Source organism: Varroa jacobsoni, unplaced genomic scaffold, assembly GCF_002532875.2.
Source record: "Varroa jacobsoni isolate VJ856 unplaced genomic scaffold, vjacob_1.0 scaffold_1265, whole genome shotgun sequence".
In the NCBI taxonomy this organism is placed as follows: Eukaryota; Metazoa; Arthropoda; class Arachnida; order Mesostigmata; family Varroidae; genus Varroa; species Varroa jacobsoni.
This window is the reverse complement of record NW_019214167.1, coordinates 50,684-67,982: the sequence shown is the minus strand read 5'-3', so window position 1 is coordinate 67,982 and position 17,299 is coordinate 50,684. Positions and strand designations below refer to the sequence as shown.

Here is a 17,299-nt window from a genome sequence, read left to right as displayed (position 1 = left end):
AAGATATTATTAAAGTCTTTAGTGAATTTAGGTTACGTATCGATATAGTTCTGATCGTTTCGAGACTGTTATTATTCACTAAATTTAAAACAATAAACAAATAAAAATAGGTTTAATTATGTTCAATTTTAGACCACTAAGCGTGATGTTTTCTGTTAAGTTAGTTTCTATAAGGTATGCACAAACACATAATAACAAATAATGGCAAGTAGCTAACCAAGTGCAATGGCTATCAAAAACTCACTCTATTTTCTTGAAGGAAAACTCGTATGAGTCGCTGGTCTATTTAATATTGCAATGCTATATAGAATTTCATATTGAAAATAGCAGACGATCTATCGTCTGCTATGGTGAGTTTCGAACAAATGCGAAAAATCCTTGACGGCTACCATTATTTTTCCAATATTTGACAGGGAGAATCTAATTTTTGATTGTCCTTAACAAAATCCTGCGTCATTGCCTGTTTTACTTATATAAACAACTATAACTTCAGCTTTTTAGGCTAGATTTTCCTCATAGCAAAGTCTTGCATTTTTTATTAGATCTAAAATCTCGCAGAGCGCTCAAATCCTTCTAATGAGGCAGTAATGCCTGTAGCACAGTAGGGGCTAATTTACAGCTCTTAAATAAAAACCCTTGACTCACAATTCTAAAAAAAAACTAGCTTCGTTTTGGAATCAGCATTTTACACAAAAGAGCTTCGTCAAGGCATTTCATAAAAGTTACGTCTTTATTAAAGTACTGGTGTAAACTAACCCCCCTGTTGCCCATATGAACGCTTTGCTAGATTCCTTTGCTTTAAATGGCCATGTATTATCTATCATCCCCCTCTACAACAGTGCTATTTACGGTCTGCATCGCGTTGCACCATTCGCTGTGTCAAGTTAACACCAATCTACATCAAGTTGCACCAACTTATCGCTATGCGGCAATCTCGTACTGAGGGCCGACATAACTTTTTCGACCGTTCGGCTTGAAACCAAAGGTCCTTTCCTGTGTCAGTTTTTTTACAAGCTTTTTTTTGTAAATGAAACCGTATTGATGTCACCATTTCTGTTAGGGTATTCCAAACCTACAATTTTCAATTGCAGTTTAATATAGATAGGTGAAAAGAAGGGTTACAGTTGACTTTTCCTACATACAATTAATCAGTACGGTACAATGCAGTATCCTTAAACTACGACATTTTGCCTAATACATGAAACGAAATTATTCCTATCCCCGCGGAATAGATCCCTGACCAGTGTAACCATTGGTCAGGGATTTCTTCCCTGGATTCAGGACCATATAACAGTGAATACAAAAATTACTGAATTTTACTATATATATATATATATATATGTATATATATATATATTGTATTTCACTTTATTATTAGTGATAATTGCATCTTCAGCTTCGCTCACCCGAACTCGAAACGCGTTTAATGGTCCGTGTGTTTGACTTTAACGATTTGTTTATATTCGTCGATTTTATGATCTTATTGTATGTTTTTTTGCACTTTTCGTCGATTTTTCGCTCGTTCTTTCTGTCCACGTTATCGTTCACTCACTCTCGTTTTCCGGCTACAGTAATAGAATAACGTTAACACAACAGCTATAGAATCGTACTCACAGTCTTGCGACGACGGCCGCCCCTACTTTATGGCCGTACCGTAGAAGCAGCAGCAGCTTCACAAACACTGCTAACTTCAGGTTCGCCTCGATATTTCCTTCGTACATATGAACGACCTATTCGGGTTCAAGCTATTACTGCAGCCGTCTCTACTATTGACGGTAAAGGTTACGTTCAGCCCGTGTTCCCTGCTGGCGACTGCGCAGTTAGCTAGGAATTTTGAAATAGTGTTTTTTTGTCCTTCCTTTGTTATTAATAGTACTTTAAAGTTCCTTTTTAGTCCCGTTATTCGTCAGCTGGAGTGTGACAGAAAGGCAATACGGTTTGCAGCACTTGGCCTTAACTATTGGCATTGTGATTGCGTTACTACTTCGACTTATTAAACTGACCAAAGATAAAATAGCTTAGTAAGGGAGTCAGCAATTCGGACGGCAGCGTATCCAGCGTACGTAATTGATGTTCACAATTCGATTTTATCTTCAAATAGTTGGTCTAGCGGAACGATATCAAAGATCCAAATCATCAATCTCGTATTTACCTATATAGGAATAGGCTATCGTTGCTCAGAGGTTAATAAACGGAGTTTGGCCAGCATAATTTAACGCTCTGATTTTTTCTGCATTTCTGAGTGAGTGGTGAAAAAATCGCTACCTATTTCCTAATTACCGTCACTCTCACCGTCTTAATAACAATCACATCGTACGGATGGCTAGAATACTGTTAATGTAGCTTGGCGGCTCGAAAGGTGCATGGCCTTTAAACATTTAGGACAAACAGGCATCGACACATCATTCCGCAGCGGTCTCTTAGTGGTTCCAAGAGATGATCATTGCAACGTTATGCCGAAATGGTTCTGAAATGCGTTCATCGGATCGACGTCGATGCGATCCCGTTGTAAGGCACCGCCAGCTCGTGGTGATAGAGTGAACTAGAGGCCGATATGCTTGCGGCAGCGGCGCTGAGCCGCATCGGCACAAATACACGAACTTTCATAGTGTTACTCAGTAAGTAGAAAGGCGAACATCCATGACCATTTGCTCTGGTCCTTAATTCAATGAATGTGGTATTCTAAAGACGGTCGGTGCTTATTTCCGGTCCGCTCCCCCTGTCTTTTTTGTCATTGCTTCGCTCTCTCGGTTATCTGTTTGTTCGTCGACGAATGGTATTATCATTTGTATTAGTAGCGTGACTGATTCGAATTAGCCTATGTATTTAATATAATTACTTTACAGCGTGTGGGTACCACCCGGTAACTACAGGAGCGTATGGTTATATATTTTTTCCAGAATAGTAATAACTGGAGTGCACCAGGCACCTTTGAACATTATTTATTGTTGACTAAATCGAGATACAAAGCAGAGTGCCATCATCATCGTCGATCTGATCGACATTTTCGACAGCTCCAGCAGGAGCAGCAGCAGCATCATCATCGACTTCACTGACATGATCATCATTAATTACACCTTTTTCTTCATAGCCATTTTGCTTCCGACCGATTGACCGACCAGCTTTGCCCTATCTGGTTCATCCTAATTTCCTAATGAACGGAGTTCCGTACGCAAGCCGTTGTTAAAACTTGATTCGCTCTGCAGCAGCTCAATCCGTTATACTTTAACGCTCAACAATGGCGCAGACTAGCTCACCAAAATATAGCAAAGCCATATAGTGGATTATACGATGCTAGCTATGTAATTCTCTGTGCAGTGTGTAGATGCAAATGACTGCTTCGGTTTTCCTGTGCATTTGCGTGCGCGTGTGTCTGTCTGCATGTATATGGGTAAGGTGTGTGTGTGTGTGTGTGTGTGTGTGTGTCTCTGTCTGCATGTATATGGGTGTGTGTGTGTGTCTCTGTCTGCATGTATATGGGTGTGTGTGTGTGTCTCTGTCGGCATGTATATGGGTGTGTGTGTGTGTGTGTGTGTTTTTTTATGTGTGTACTTTTACCCTTTGCGCCCATAAGGATACGTGGTCTCATTTTTTGTGTTTTTCTGAGCTACTAATTGCTGTCGCTGTTCGTTTTCATCGGAGCTGGGACGAAGGTGGTTCTGGTGACTAATGGTGGTCTTTCGCCGTCAATGCGGGCACCCCGTCCCGTCCAATCACCAGTCGCAATCCACCCTCTAGTTCCGACTCATGTTCAATGCCCACACCCGAATCAGGACCGCTGCTGAGCGTACCCCCCAGGGGTAATGGTGAAGGGCACAATACGACCCCACCACCGCTACCAACCGGAGATGGGGACAACTTGCTAGAGAGGATCAGCTGATTAATGAGAACATCAGGGTCGACTCTGGTTGAGTCCATTTTTGTGTTGCCCCGTTCTTCCACAACCTGGAAAATGGGAATAAAGAGAGTCAAAGGATGAGATAAAAGCTATTTAAACGATCTAAAGGAGTCAGAGCTTTATTCTAGCTATGAATCCAGGAGCAAAGGCGAACGAAAACAGAACTTATGATAGAAAACCGGGAAGCACTGAGTGTCTCTGGTGATCTGCTACCCGTTTACACTCTAGAGCAGCATCAAAACAACGGTATAATTTCTTCCAGTTTATTTCGTCAGTGCTCTGTTTAACCTTGATGCCATTTAAGGACTCGTAGACCTAGTGACACGAATCAATGCCAAACGTAGGAAACGTAGAATAAGTAAAAGAAAATGTATACTCACACGCTATAGCTACTTACATTAAGAGGGTTCTTGTGACTGCTACGCTTCGAGCCTTTAAGGGAACCGCTGGCGCTGTCACAGTGGCTGGATCCCGAACTGTGAATGCGCAGGTGCTGATTCGAGTCTCCGCTGCCTTGACGCTGGTGAAGATTGCCGCCCTGACCTGCAGGACAGGCCCCGCCAGCTGAAACGGCGCAGCCGCATTCGGCAGCAGTCGGAAGACCAGCTCCCGACTCGCAACATGACGTGACAGCAGTTCCACTACCTGCAAGGCTCAATGTGCCCGCCAGCGAGCAACTGTCCAACCGCTCAAGGAGCGGGTATTGGGATGACGGAGGCGGTGTTTCCGCGCTACTTCCTCCACTGCTACAACCATCTGCTAGAGAATTGAAGAGTGAATTTCAAGTTACAAGTTGTTTCCTAATTCAATTTATCCAGTTTCTTATCATGCTGCGGGATCACAGTTTTATTTTAAAAACAATACAACATGATATTAATAATATAATGTTTCATTGTTAATAATCAGTGATATGAGAATTCTTCTGCAACGAAAAGGGTTTTACATAATACAGTGATATTCCAAGCTAAACCTAGCAGATTTTCTTGAAGAAAATGACTAATGGAGACATGCAGTTAACTCAACTTACTAGGGTTGGTTTGCCGGCGAGGCAGGCTGCTGTAATCGACGTCAGACGATGGTGGGGCGAGAAGTGTCCTGCTGGCCTGCAGCGGTGACGAATCGGGCGACGGACTACCCCCGTCCTGCGGGGGCTGGCCGCCACCTTTACCGGCGGAAGCGCTACTGCTCGTATGGATGCCATCTCCTTCGCCCGCAGCTGTACGGCTTGGCGTCTTGAAACACGGGTCACCGCACACTAGCGTCATATTCACCGTTACCCGCAGGATCGAATTATCCTGTAAAACACACAGACACACACATAAACATATCAAAGAACAGTTTTTTGGCACTAGCGTCTCCTCGGTGAATGTATTCGATAATTGGCTATACATATATACACTTTTTACAAACTGAGAAACAATTTTCATTAATAAGACGTGCGCCAAATGTTTGCTGTACCTGTCGGTGGTTTGTGCGATAGCCTTCAAGCAAGAACCTCTGAGTCGTGGCGCCTTGACCCGCAAAGCTAGCTAAGTTGAGGTCCACAAAGCCGAGCTTATGGCAGCTTTTGCCTCCTTGCGCCTCGCGGCGGATGGACACGCGGCAGTGGCACGCGTCCAGCACGCCCGTCGCCGCATTCGCCGTCATTTTGCTTTGAAATGAAAACGTTTTGTGCCATCTGCCTCCAGAGAACAGAGAGCGAGAAGGTGGAAAAAGGACCATAAGTTAGTTGGTAACTTGGCTTGCTTTCCGAGCAGTAACTACGCTACTGCTGGTAGGCGGTTACGTTAGGTTGATGATAGCAATACCAATAGATCCAATCATTTCTGTTACAACTAACGCTGTTGCACTTCAAACGTCAATATTGCGAAGTACTCTTCGTTTCGACATGCATAATCTTATGAGACCCCTACGAATATCTGTAAAGACAACACTATTATTGTTTTTAAAGCTTATAGGCAGGTTCTAGATAAAGCTGGCAGCACATAAGAGGTTATCGAAAGATGGCTTAAACGAAAAAAAAGCAATCTCTTGTTTGATTAAATTGCACAGCCCCTTCCAACAATCCAAAGGATACGGGTGGCTGAAACACAAAGAGTGCAAAATCCTCTTAAGCGTCACGTGCAATAGGCAATCGCCTCAGACAAGCGACGTGGCGGCCACGGTAATGGTCCCGACAAACTCGCTTAACGGCAGCTGTAGCTTCAATAACAAACAATTTTCACAGTCGGTAAAGCTGAAGGGTAATTATGTGAGGAGGCCGGCACTACTTGTCTAAGTGCGTACAAGAAATTGCTAAAAATTCCCCTGCTTTCGGACAATCCAAGGCCGTGCTGACAGGACTCAAAAGGCACCACTGGCCTTTCGCCGGTTTTGCCAATATCCAATTAATGGAAAAAAGAGAAACACGGATCACAACAGGCCGTAAGACTCTCCCGCTTTGAGCAAGCGGCCTTTAACGGCCTGTCCCCCCCCCTCCCCACCCAAAGAAGCTTGGTTGAATCGTGAGATTTACTTTATACACATGGCCATGCTACGTTGGACCCTAAGTTCGACGCCTACTTCCCTACCCCTTTTGCCTTTACAGGATCTGCATATTTGCATCATCGATGTCGTAGATGAAACAAGCTCACCTACCTTTTTTCGCATTACTTTCTTGTACAGAAGGCATACGAAGGCTCTTAGCAGAAAAACCGATAATGATGATGATAATAATAATAGTAATAATGACAGATTAGAAAGGAAGAACGTTAGTTACTACTAACCTTACGGAATGGTCGGAAACCTCGAGTCTCGGACTTTCCTCGGTAAATGTGCCTCCTTCGAGGAGGCGCAGCTTGGCGAAAAGAATGGCATTGACGTATGGCACAGCCGTCAACTCTTCGATGGTGCAATCGACCAAAAAACGGTACTTCTTTTTCTTAAGCAACATTCCGATACTCATCGTGAGAGCCGCGCAAGCGGAATCTTCGTAGTCCTGATGTCGCTATAGGGATTTGGACACTGCTGTCTTTGTAAAGGTTCTTTGTTAAGCTGTCGTTCCACTCTTGAACTGGGGGAAAGAGGCTGCAGCCGGGAAGGGCGGTGTTCAACGACGCCTCTAGGTAGCATCACGTCAGTGCTGCCCCGACCAGCAGCCAGAAGGCAGCCAAAATTTACCTGTAACAGGAAATAAGGACAGGCCATTAAACGAGAGGTCAACAATGGGTAAGAAAAACATTTAACTTACCCGACCTACCCTCGCTTGGATTACACTGCTAGCCCGAACGTGGTCTAATATTACGGACAAAAGCAAGTACTATACCCCGACTAGCACTGAGGCATTAATGAAGGTCATAATTAACGTTGGATACGTCTGGTCCGATAATTACCATAGGAGAAATCCCAGCTGACGCTAAGCAAATTCAACATGTGTATCTGAAACAATTTATCAGGATTCAGCAATGATTAAGTATAAACAAGAATAAGATTTTTGTCCTAAAACCGTGAACAATTTGTGGAGTGTCATTAACACGAACAGTTACCTGTTGCCTAATTTAAATTAAATATGTGTCATTTTAAGCTTTTTACAAAGATAAGTAGAATAGGCTCAGAATAAATCTGGGTACCCAATATAATAATTCAATACAACAATAAGAATGCCACCGATGCATCTATCTTGTGCACACGATGTCACTGATTTATTCAAAGACCCGTTAAATAATCGTTGGTGTGCAATGCACCCTGAGGTTCTACTGAATGACCTAAATATGCCTGAAATGACTTCGGCAAGTCCGGGCACTTGGATCAATCTTGCAAGGCCAAAGGGCAGCAGCGAAAGACTTGGCTTAGCGGAGACATTTGGGAGCTTCGTGAATAATTGACCTTACATATCAAGATGTGCTTGGAAAGCCTTACGAGATTTCTGTACTTGCCTCTTGCAATTACTTATTTAAGTTCGTCCTAGTTCTATCAAATAGTCCCATCAGAAATCGGTAGCCTACAAAACCGAGGCACGAGCTACAAACCTCGAATACTCGATACTAACAAGAATTTAGTCTTCGACTTCTCGATCGACATAAAACAAGGCTAGTAATTGTAAAGATGTCATCAAAACTTCTTCTACTACTTACGGCTTGAAGACAAGGGACCATTTTCAAGCCGATATAAATCCTTCGTTCGATTCAACGGATTTTTACTATGACACATGTCATAACTGCGTGCACTTAGTACGAACCGGATTTTCACAATATCTTCATTATTAACAAGTGTATGTGCGTCCATAGATTACACGACGTCGGCCCGATTGTAAAACCCGCTCCGACGTACCTATCTCAAACGAGATTAGTTCCGCGGAAGATGCTTGCGTGCCCTATACGGTGGTTCCCGTCGAATATTTACTGCTTCCTGGTCATATTTACTTCGAGCGTTTCAGGCATTGCCGCCAATAGTATTTGTAAGATCGTAATAGACCCAGCAGGCGAACCGACAACCTTCCACGCCCTAATATACCATAAATGTGAATCGGTGCGGCCCGTCTACCGAATATCACAGCGGCCTCGACGGTACTATGAATGAAGATGACCTAACATTTCAGAGGCGGTTAGATCAGTGGATAATATTCCGACAAAGTGCGAGTCTCTCATCTGTACAGCGCGATACTGAACGTCCCATACATATATATATATATATATATGGGCGCAGTAAACGTTTCCCTTCTGAATCGGACTAGTTACGCCAGCCAAGGCCTGATAGCACTATTCAACAGAAGCGACAAGCGCAGCCGGGTCGCGCGCATATACTTACACACCCATGGCCTACGGAGCTCTTCATATGCTGCATCTAAATTCACCGACCGCATGTTTATTGAGTATAAAAAACCGACCCAAAACAAAGTGCATGAACGTAACTTTGCGTAATGAGCAATCGCTCCATAGACAGGCCGCTTTTCCGTACCCTTCGCATTGGGGGAAGTCGGAACAGAAGCATTGCGTGACTTCGGTCAAGCGCCTACATTTCAAATCGTCGTCGATTTGTGTTTGGAGACGTTTGGTTCCGATGCAAGGATAGTTGCAAACGCTTACCAGATTTACAGTTAGCGCCAAGCGTACCGACACAGATGATGGTAGCTGGTACTAGCTCGAGCAATGGTGCGAGAATCGCATCTACCCGCGACTAGTGATTACTTGGCACTAAAGATTCACTTCAACCACACAACAGTCGAAATCTGTTGCTCTGGCGAAACAGTCGCCAGACGCTCTATGCTCATTGTCCAGCGCACGGCGTTCTTTTGCGTCAAAGATGATCGTTGACAGTTGTTCCTAATAAATCTCTAATACCTTGTCGAATCCACTGGGAGAGCTATATACTATCGCTCTTATGGAGATTACTTCTAGGCCAATGCGTAAGAAATAGGATTTTTGTTATTTGTTTGTAGCCTTTTCTTTGTTAAGTACTAATTAAGTTCTCATCATGTGAAACAACTGTTATTATTAAATTACAATTGCGTACTATAGTTTGTACACAAGGTGACCCGATAAACATGCAGTCACAATGCGACACGGTTACTCATCATAATGAAATGTGAGTAAGACCGTCTTAAGTGTTACTTCTACCAAGTAGTGCATATATATATATATATATTCCTTGCACCGTAAAATCATAACAGCTGGATTATAATCTGAAGGATTGGCACGGTAGTACGCTCTTTTTTTACTTTTAGTATCCATGTCATGATGTAGAATCAAAAAAATCCTAGCTCACTTTCTGAAAGAAAATAGCTCGGGTTATCTTATAATGTCTTCTCAGTCCAATACCTATTCGCAGGCAATTCTAAACTAGAACAAAGTTTTAATGTAATAGCTCACGTTCAAATGAGACATTCCAAACGGCTCACTCACCAGTGAAGTAGGTTGTAATGCGGTAGGCGTTGAACCTCTTTCATATCTAGGTTTTCCTTAAAAATAACAACTACGCGCTAAGCCGGCTGATCGGCGCCCTGCAGCGTTCCTGTCAACTCCGATGACAGGATTTGCGTTTCCAGAAAAAAAGTTCTTTAAACACACGCTAACGCCTTGATTCAAAGGCAACGGTACCGGGAGCAACGTTTAAATGGGTTTACCTAAAACACTCATCGCACACATCTGAAGGACAAATATCTTTTTATAGTTTCTACGACTGCGGGCTTATTTGCGTCGAAAACTTTTGCCGACTTCTAACAAAAGTCTCTAAGCTGAGCTATACTCACGTGCCATGCGAAAACGGAACAGATAGTTCAAGTGTATGGTGCATAAAGCGGACAACGCGAGCTCCACGTTGCTCCATTCTGGGGCATAGACCAAAAGGAGGAGGTTTCTCGAGATGCGTGCACGATATTGTTAGAGGTCTTCAACCTTTTGCGCTGCAATTGCTATTAACAGCGTTAAGTAACTAGATGACAGGTCTGTTATCCGTGTGCAGCTATTGTGTCATAAGTATCTAATGCACTAGCATATGGTACGCCAGCGTGCAACATACAGACAACAATGTGGAGAGAGCGGAATGAATGTACGTCAACAAAAATCACTTGCTTTTTTATACCGATAGGGTAGAGCGTGTCGCGGTTTATAGCGAATTGAACGGTAAAGGATACGGCACAACGTACGATATCAATGATATTTCAATAATCCGAGTTACGAGTACGTATACATTCGAAAATTATTCTCAACTGAATGATTTGTGCGAAGCTACGCTTTTCGTTTCTTGACGGTTTGTCAATAAAAACAATTCCTTAGAACGGTAGCGACAATGTGTGTGAAAATTAATAATGGCTCACTTAGGTAACGCTATCACCGATTTCTGCATACCTACAAAGGGCACACAGGATAACTTTTTTCCACTGTCTCCATAGGATGGGTGCCTGTTGAAAAATTCGACTTTCGCTAGATTCGTACTAGCTTAGAGTAGAGACCTAAGCAAGCGTATGCAAATGATCCTATTGTTAGATGACGCTAATTTAGCGGCATTTTAGAAGTATATATATTCTGATTGGGTCTTTGTCCAGCATTGTTTAACGTGTAGCCATCGAAGCGTATCATGGCACGTTGTTATCTGTTTCAACTTGTCAATTTCGCGCTATCTTCTGATACGCACTAAATAATCAGTGTACACAGAACCCGTATGTGTTCTTATCTTTTTTGAGAGATGTAAAAACGACGTAGCCGAACTGTAAATGTGTTCTAGTCCACGTTAGCTAGGGTTATCGACGTGTCATTTGTATAAGAAAAGCCATGAAGTGCCGCAGTGGATTACTTATAGAGCAGAGTAATTGAAAGAGCTTTTTGTAGCACTATAATATTAACGGCTCTTTATAAAGCGTATTCCTTCTGTGCTCAAGTCAAGAGGGTTTTCACTGCGTGGAAACACCTACTTTTTAATTGCATAGAAACCAGCGGCTGACAAAGCCTCGAAGAAGGCTTTTTCTCATTTCCCATTCCATTGATGTGCACAAGTACTTACTTCTAAGCTAAATTGTGGGAAGTGGCAATTTACATTCGACTTTAGCAGTTCTTCGTTGCAGGACTTGTTCTTGTTTCTGGACGTACGATTCCCCACATTATCTCCTATGTGTGCTCGCGTTCACAGAGGTCTTCCTCTGAGCTTCGACTGCAGCTTTCAGCTAAAATCCCACCAGTCGAACTTTCTGAAGACACTTAATACTAGTAGAGTCGCACTACTCGTTGCACCTATGATGAAGCTACAAGTACTGCAATAGCCTTTGGCAGTCATAGGCCGCTTGGCCGCTTTGTCAGCCGATCTTATTGCAGTTGAGATGCACTAGAATCTCTCTTTTTAACACTGCTAGGATGCGACGCGCAGCGGTAACGTAACAGCAGGCGGGGATCGGTCCTTCTGCTTAGCCGGAACAGGTTGAACCTGATCCTACTCCAGCACGTCTTTCTTACCTAGGTCAGCTTTGCCCCTCGTCGCTTTGTCACCGCGTAAGGAACGGTTAGGTTGCCGAAATGTCGGTATGCCATTGGCTTCCGTTAAAGTGCTACGTATACAAGCGATTCCTGTTACCACAGCGAAGTGCTTTGCAACCGTTTTCTTCGTACTAACAATATTACGGACAGCCAACTCCAAACTAGCACACTGGCCATTACCAGGTTTCTCGCTGGTCACAAGTAACTAGCAAACGTATGCTATGTCTTTTATCGAATAATAACTGCGACCACTGTCCTTACTAAAAGGTGATTGCTACTTGGCACGAAACCTTACCCTAATATAAATCATGTATTGCCACCGTACAGAAAGTACATAGTGGGAAAATTCACCCCAGTGTCCCGAGTTCAGTGGTAATAGTTTACCTCAAATGTCGCATGAGCGTTTTCTCGTCAGTACGGCGTCAGGTAGCATAAATAACCCGTATCTGGCGTTACACATTTATCGCTATCTAAATCCGTCTGTCTAAAGCGCGCACTGACTGACCACTCGCTACCCGTGCGACCAATTTACGAGTAACAAAACACTAATCTGTTCTATTGCTATACATGGTGATCTCAGATGTTAGTACCTATCATGCAACATTATCATCGTTCGGGGACCACTTCTGAAATATTCGCGTCTGCGCCGCAAATGGCACTCGTTGTCACAGCAGCTGCTGTTACCGTTGCTGCCGATGGAGTGACGTTGGATTTTATGGCTAGGGTAGGCGGTCGGGCAAGCGCCCGCTGGAAAGCAGCGGCCCCCGCCGATTTTATAGGCGCCTCGTAAATGTCAAGTTTGTCGTAGTGCAATTCAGAACAGCTCATTAGCGATACGAGAACGAACGCGGAACTTGCCGCGGACTTGGTAACTCCTCTCAAAGAGCAGTTAGATCATTCCCTGTTAGCGCCACCTTGTCGACTAGCTGCATCAATAGCACCTATCAACCTACCTTGATATCAAACATTTGCGCAGCATATGTTTGTATCTGACAGTAACAATATGCAGGAATCGGTACGCGCGACAGCCATTTGTCTATCCTAATTGCACACGTACATACACACAAATTCACATAGACAAACTCATAGATCATCACAGCGTGTGATGGCCGACCAGGCAGTCCATATCGCCACAGAAAACACCAACAAAAACCGTCATCCAGAAAGATGGATCGGGACCGCGCATGACAAAACAGCCCTACTGTACCTAGGTTAGATTCCAGATGACCGGGAAACACAATCGAGATATAAGCATTATCGATAGGATAACTGCATTTAGTGCTAACAAAAATCAACGAAACCATTATTAACAATAATTTATTTGTCAATAACGTCGGTTATTCAAATGCTCCGAGACACAAGTTCCAGTTAAACAAATGTTCACACAGCACAACTGTTCTCCGATAGCCTATGTAGGCTTGCTCCATATATACACATGTATAGGCGCTTGTCGTCGAAAAGGCGCCTCGGTTCGAATATCGTTTGGAGCAAAAGGGTCCAGGAACTGAATTGAAAAAGGTGTAGTCAAGGCTTTCGAAACTGAATAAGCTTTATTGCTTATGAAGTGCCTACTCTACTAAAATTATTCGATCTCAATTTTCGAAAGGCTGCTGTAGGCATTTTGAAATTCCAGGCTATATGACCGGTCCGTAATGCGCGAAAATGGTCTCTTAGCAACTTTAGAAAATAGGAAAAGACCAGAACATAGCCTTATTGCATGAAATGACCAAATAATGGATTGCGAACGTATTCTAACTGTCATTGAAGTACAGGCTTTGTAAACAAGATTTCATTGACTTCAATTGGGCCCCGTTCTGAGCCGGCCGACAATCAGATGGACAATCTAGGTCTTGAAGAACTGAGACCAACTTACGGCAGGAAATCAAAAAGCTCACCTAGCGTTAACAATGAATGACCCTTAGGGACAAGCCATTTCAGAAGCTCATTTTCGATAACAGTTTGGATCGAGTTGCACTGCCACAAACCCTTAAGCATGTTTACCTAGGTTTCTTTTGCCTCTTTCAACCGTTCTATTGAATAAAATATCACAGCTTCTCCAACATACAAGAACGCCATAACCATCAGTTTTAATAATGTATTTGATAAATATCTAGCTAAGTTTACGCTATTGCTTACTTGATTATGCAGCAGAGCATATATACGGCCATTCTTCGTATCAACACTCGGGCATCAATACTTATAATTGAATGAAATATGGTCTTTTACATCAGTCACGCGATGACTCGAATATTTTGGAAGCGGCGGGAGCTTAAAACCCGCGACACGGGTTGGGTATGGTAGCTTGTACCACCAATTAAGTGAGGACACACCTACACAATGAGGCCTCGATAAAGATATATAAAAAATTGAAAAAACAATAGCTGAAACAATAAGATCCAATATACAGAGTGAAAAGAGACGGAGGAAGGTAGGATGCGGAGAAATCAGTAATATATATAAATAATTAAATATTTAGGTCTAAGAATCAATTATGAAGAAATCAGGCATATTGCTACTTCACCAACGCGTTGAAGCATCGGATCCAAAGTAGTCAGTTCCATGCTTTAGTGCTGGTAAAACCTGTTTACGCAAATAAGTTTTCAGATATTATTCATTATTCCATTTACTCTATACAATTAAGGTTACATTCAATAAGTTGACAGAGCTATTCAAAAATTCTTGGACGCAAATAAAGGCCACTATTTAATAATTTAAATGTACTATATATAATTGAAATAAACGCCTTTTGTACGTGACGAGTAACCCACTCTTGCCAGCGCGAGATTTTCCCTCGATAGACGACGTAAATTAAGGGGTTTTCGCTAGATCCACTGGCGTTTCCTAAAGACGCTCTTTTTTCGCCTGTGGGCTTGGTAACAGAGTGGCACCTGCATAGGCCCCACTCCCTTGAAGCCAAGAAAAAGAAACAGGCCTACCAAGTCTCGGATATCCGTTACAAGCATGACTGTACTCCAAAGCACTTCGAGGGTTAGCGGCTCCGCCTGATAACCCTCTGAAGCTAACCCTCCTAACCCTCCGTACTGATAAAAAAAGATGCAGTCAAATGTAAGGGGTGCTGCACAAGTGCTCAGCGAGACAAACGTCAGCATACAATAGTCATGGTAAAACCCGGAAGTATATGAGCGACACGTGTCCAAAGGATTGAGCTCTAGACTTAGAAGTATCGCCGTCTTCGTCAGTGAAAAATTTCGGAAGCGGCCCCATGCCACCTTCATCTCATCACGCAATGTGGTTCAAGCGCTCAAAATGGTAGTCAAATCAACAGCCACAGGTATAAAAAATCGATGGGACGACGACAACTCTACGGTCGTTGTGTCCTCATCATTTACTATGGGAGTAATAGTAATTCCAATGATTATCCTTTTACGAACGATGTTGGAATATCATTACAATTGAAGTAACGTGTTAAAAAGAATTATTATAGTTCCTTATCTGGACTATCTTTCTATCAGCTACTATGATTCGGTAGTATCGGCAGAGTCACGCAAGGATGAAGCTCTTCCTTTTCATTTGTAACCGCACGCACATAGACGACTTCTAACAGGTCCGCCACCGTAAATTTGTCGAATAGTGATCACTAAAAGAATAATGTCTGACCGTACAGTCGAAGAGAGTACAGATTAAATAGAGTTTGGCCTACGCATTTCTTTGACGGACAAATAAACGGAATACGTTGAGACAGATATCGCAGCTACCGCTCGAGGCTCGTATTCTGCTGTGATTCTCACTATTTTCGCCCCTCCATTGCCCTTTTAACGTGTTTAATATGTATATAGATGAAGCATTAATGAGTGGCAAGGGATATGCATCAAAATGAGGTAAAAGCACCTGCTATTAGATCTTTTTAAAGGTTTGAAGAATGGCTAAGCGAACGTAAGAGGTTTTTCTTGTTTTCTGACACACAAAAAGATAAAAAGGGCGTCTCTAACGCATTATAAAAAATAACATTCTCCTAGTCTAACTACTTAAAAAATTTATTTAATTCAAAAGTACGCCAGATGCACCTGTAATAGCTTAATATAATGTTCCAATAGATGCATATATGGTCATTGACAGATCCCGATCAACATAGCTCAAGGTCAAACGTAAAATACTTTACACAGATTTGTCACCACCAAGTTCATGGTTTTGCACTATTGTCTTATTCATCATTTTACAAAGTGTTCCAGCACTCATTGGGGCTTCAAATTTTCACCGATATTTTTATAAAACCATACGTATAAGTATTTTCAATAAAAATTACTATTGGCCCTTGAGTCGGGCTAGTTACACTATGCATAAAATTATCTGAACTGATGCAACCTCGAAGCGCGAACCAGTTCCGTAAAGATAACTTATCCATTTTACTGGTAGATCGTGATGATAGTTATCGGGCTTTGGATACTGTCATACATATTAAGGTGGAAACAACGGTCAGACCCCGCTACGACTACTTACCTTAAACACTGTTCAGTAGCGCGACGTAACACCAGGCAAAATACAGAATGCAACTAGCTAAAGAACATCGACTCACTTGTCCAATAATAAAATAACGGACATATCCATTGTTAACGTGATAAGAGTATGAGTCCGATACTTTTCACCTCGTAGCCATTGTTACGTACACAAATGTATGTAGAGGATTCTGTCTGTCGGTACCAACCACCTCTACGTACCCATCTACTATGCGATACCCGTAGACACTGAATGCAGTGTGTGAAGGGTATGTGTGAAGACAATAGGATTCTAGTGATACCATCCTGTGCATACAGGAAGACATTTCGCTAAGTCATCACCTCGCTATTGCTTCATTATGCACGACCCATGCAAGACGCACGTGTAGCTGCAGATTTTGTTTTGATTCGGGTTCGATATGATATCTTCTTTTCATTCACGCGGTCCCTTGTGGGTCGTGCTATGTCATAATCGCTGGCAAAGTGCTTCAGCCCTTTTGTGAATGAATTTGGATTCGTTTTGAACATTTGCCCCTCCGTTCGAAGATCAGCCGCCCACCTCCGTTACGTAAATCAGTGTTCGCATTAGCCAGTTTGACTCGAGCGAACGATTTGCATTCGCATCATGTAGCCCCGTCGCGTGAATAGCGACCGTGATTAGAGAACGAACTAACGAATACATGTAATGAAAACAACTTTGCAAGTAAATGCGTCACGTTAAAGGTATATCCCTAGCAAAACAAAGAAGGTGACAGCGTGTCAAGCGTGGACTATATGTCTCGACTTTGGGGCTTGCACATGAATGGTCTGCAAATAAAAGCAGGTAAGTCCATAGAGACCGGTCCCTAGCCGCATCCCAGCAGCGTTGACGTGACATCCATATGACCCAATACGGCTTCACTTGCCTTTATTTCACAGCTACCGCCCATGCCGCTCTCCACACCCCGAGCCTCAATGAAACTACCACCTTCTTTTTACTGGCCATTCAAAGTGCCTAAAATGAA

General features: G+C 42.8%; 1 protein-coding gene across 13 annotated transcripts in view; it reads right to left on the bottom strand.

The window, feature by feature from the left end:
- Positions 1 to 1,310: 1,310 nt before the first annotated feature.
- The window catches only part of LOC111268215 (uncharacterized), a 60,306-nt gene continuing 44,317 nt past the window's right edge, over positions 1,311 to 17,299 (bottom strand). For 9 of the 13 annotated variants that reach the window (XM_022847046.2, XM_086971593.1, XM_086971592.1 and 6 more), the window contains 5 exons: positions 6,664 to 7,057; positions 5,357 to 5,576; positions 4,926 to 5,193; positions 4,296 to 4,657; positions 1,311 to 3,945 (listed from right to left, as the gene is read on the bottom strand). In XM_022847046.2, coding sequence (XP_022702781.1) covers positions 3,667 to 3,945; positions 4,296 to 4,657; positions 4,926 to 5,193; positions 5,357 to 5,576; positions 6,664 to 6,842 — 1,308 coding nt within the window. In that variant the 5' untranslated portion in view covers positions 6,843 to 7,057 and the 3' untranslated portion in view covers positions 1,311 to 3,666. Of the gene's footprint in view, positions 3,946 to 4,295; positions 4,658 to 4,925; positions 5,194 to 5,356; positions 5,577 to 6,663; positions 7,058 to 7,269; positions 7,289 to 9,777; positions 10,858 to 12,225; positions 12,245 to 17,299 lie in introns of those variants that run through there. The other 4 variants (XM_022847056.2, XM_022847054.2, XM_022847057.2 and 1 more) reach the window with 4 other exon arrangements.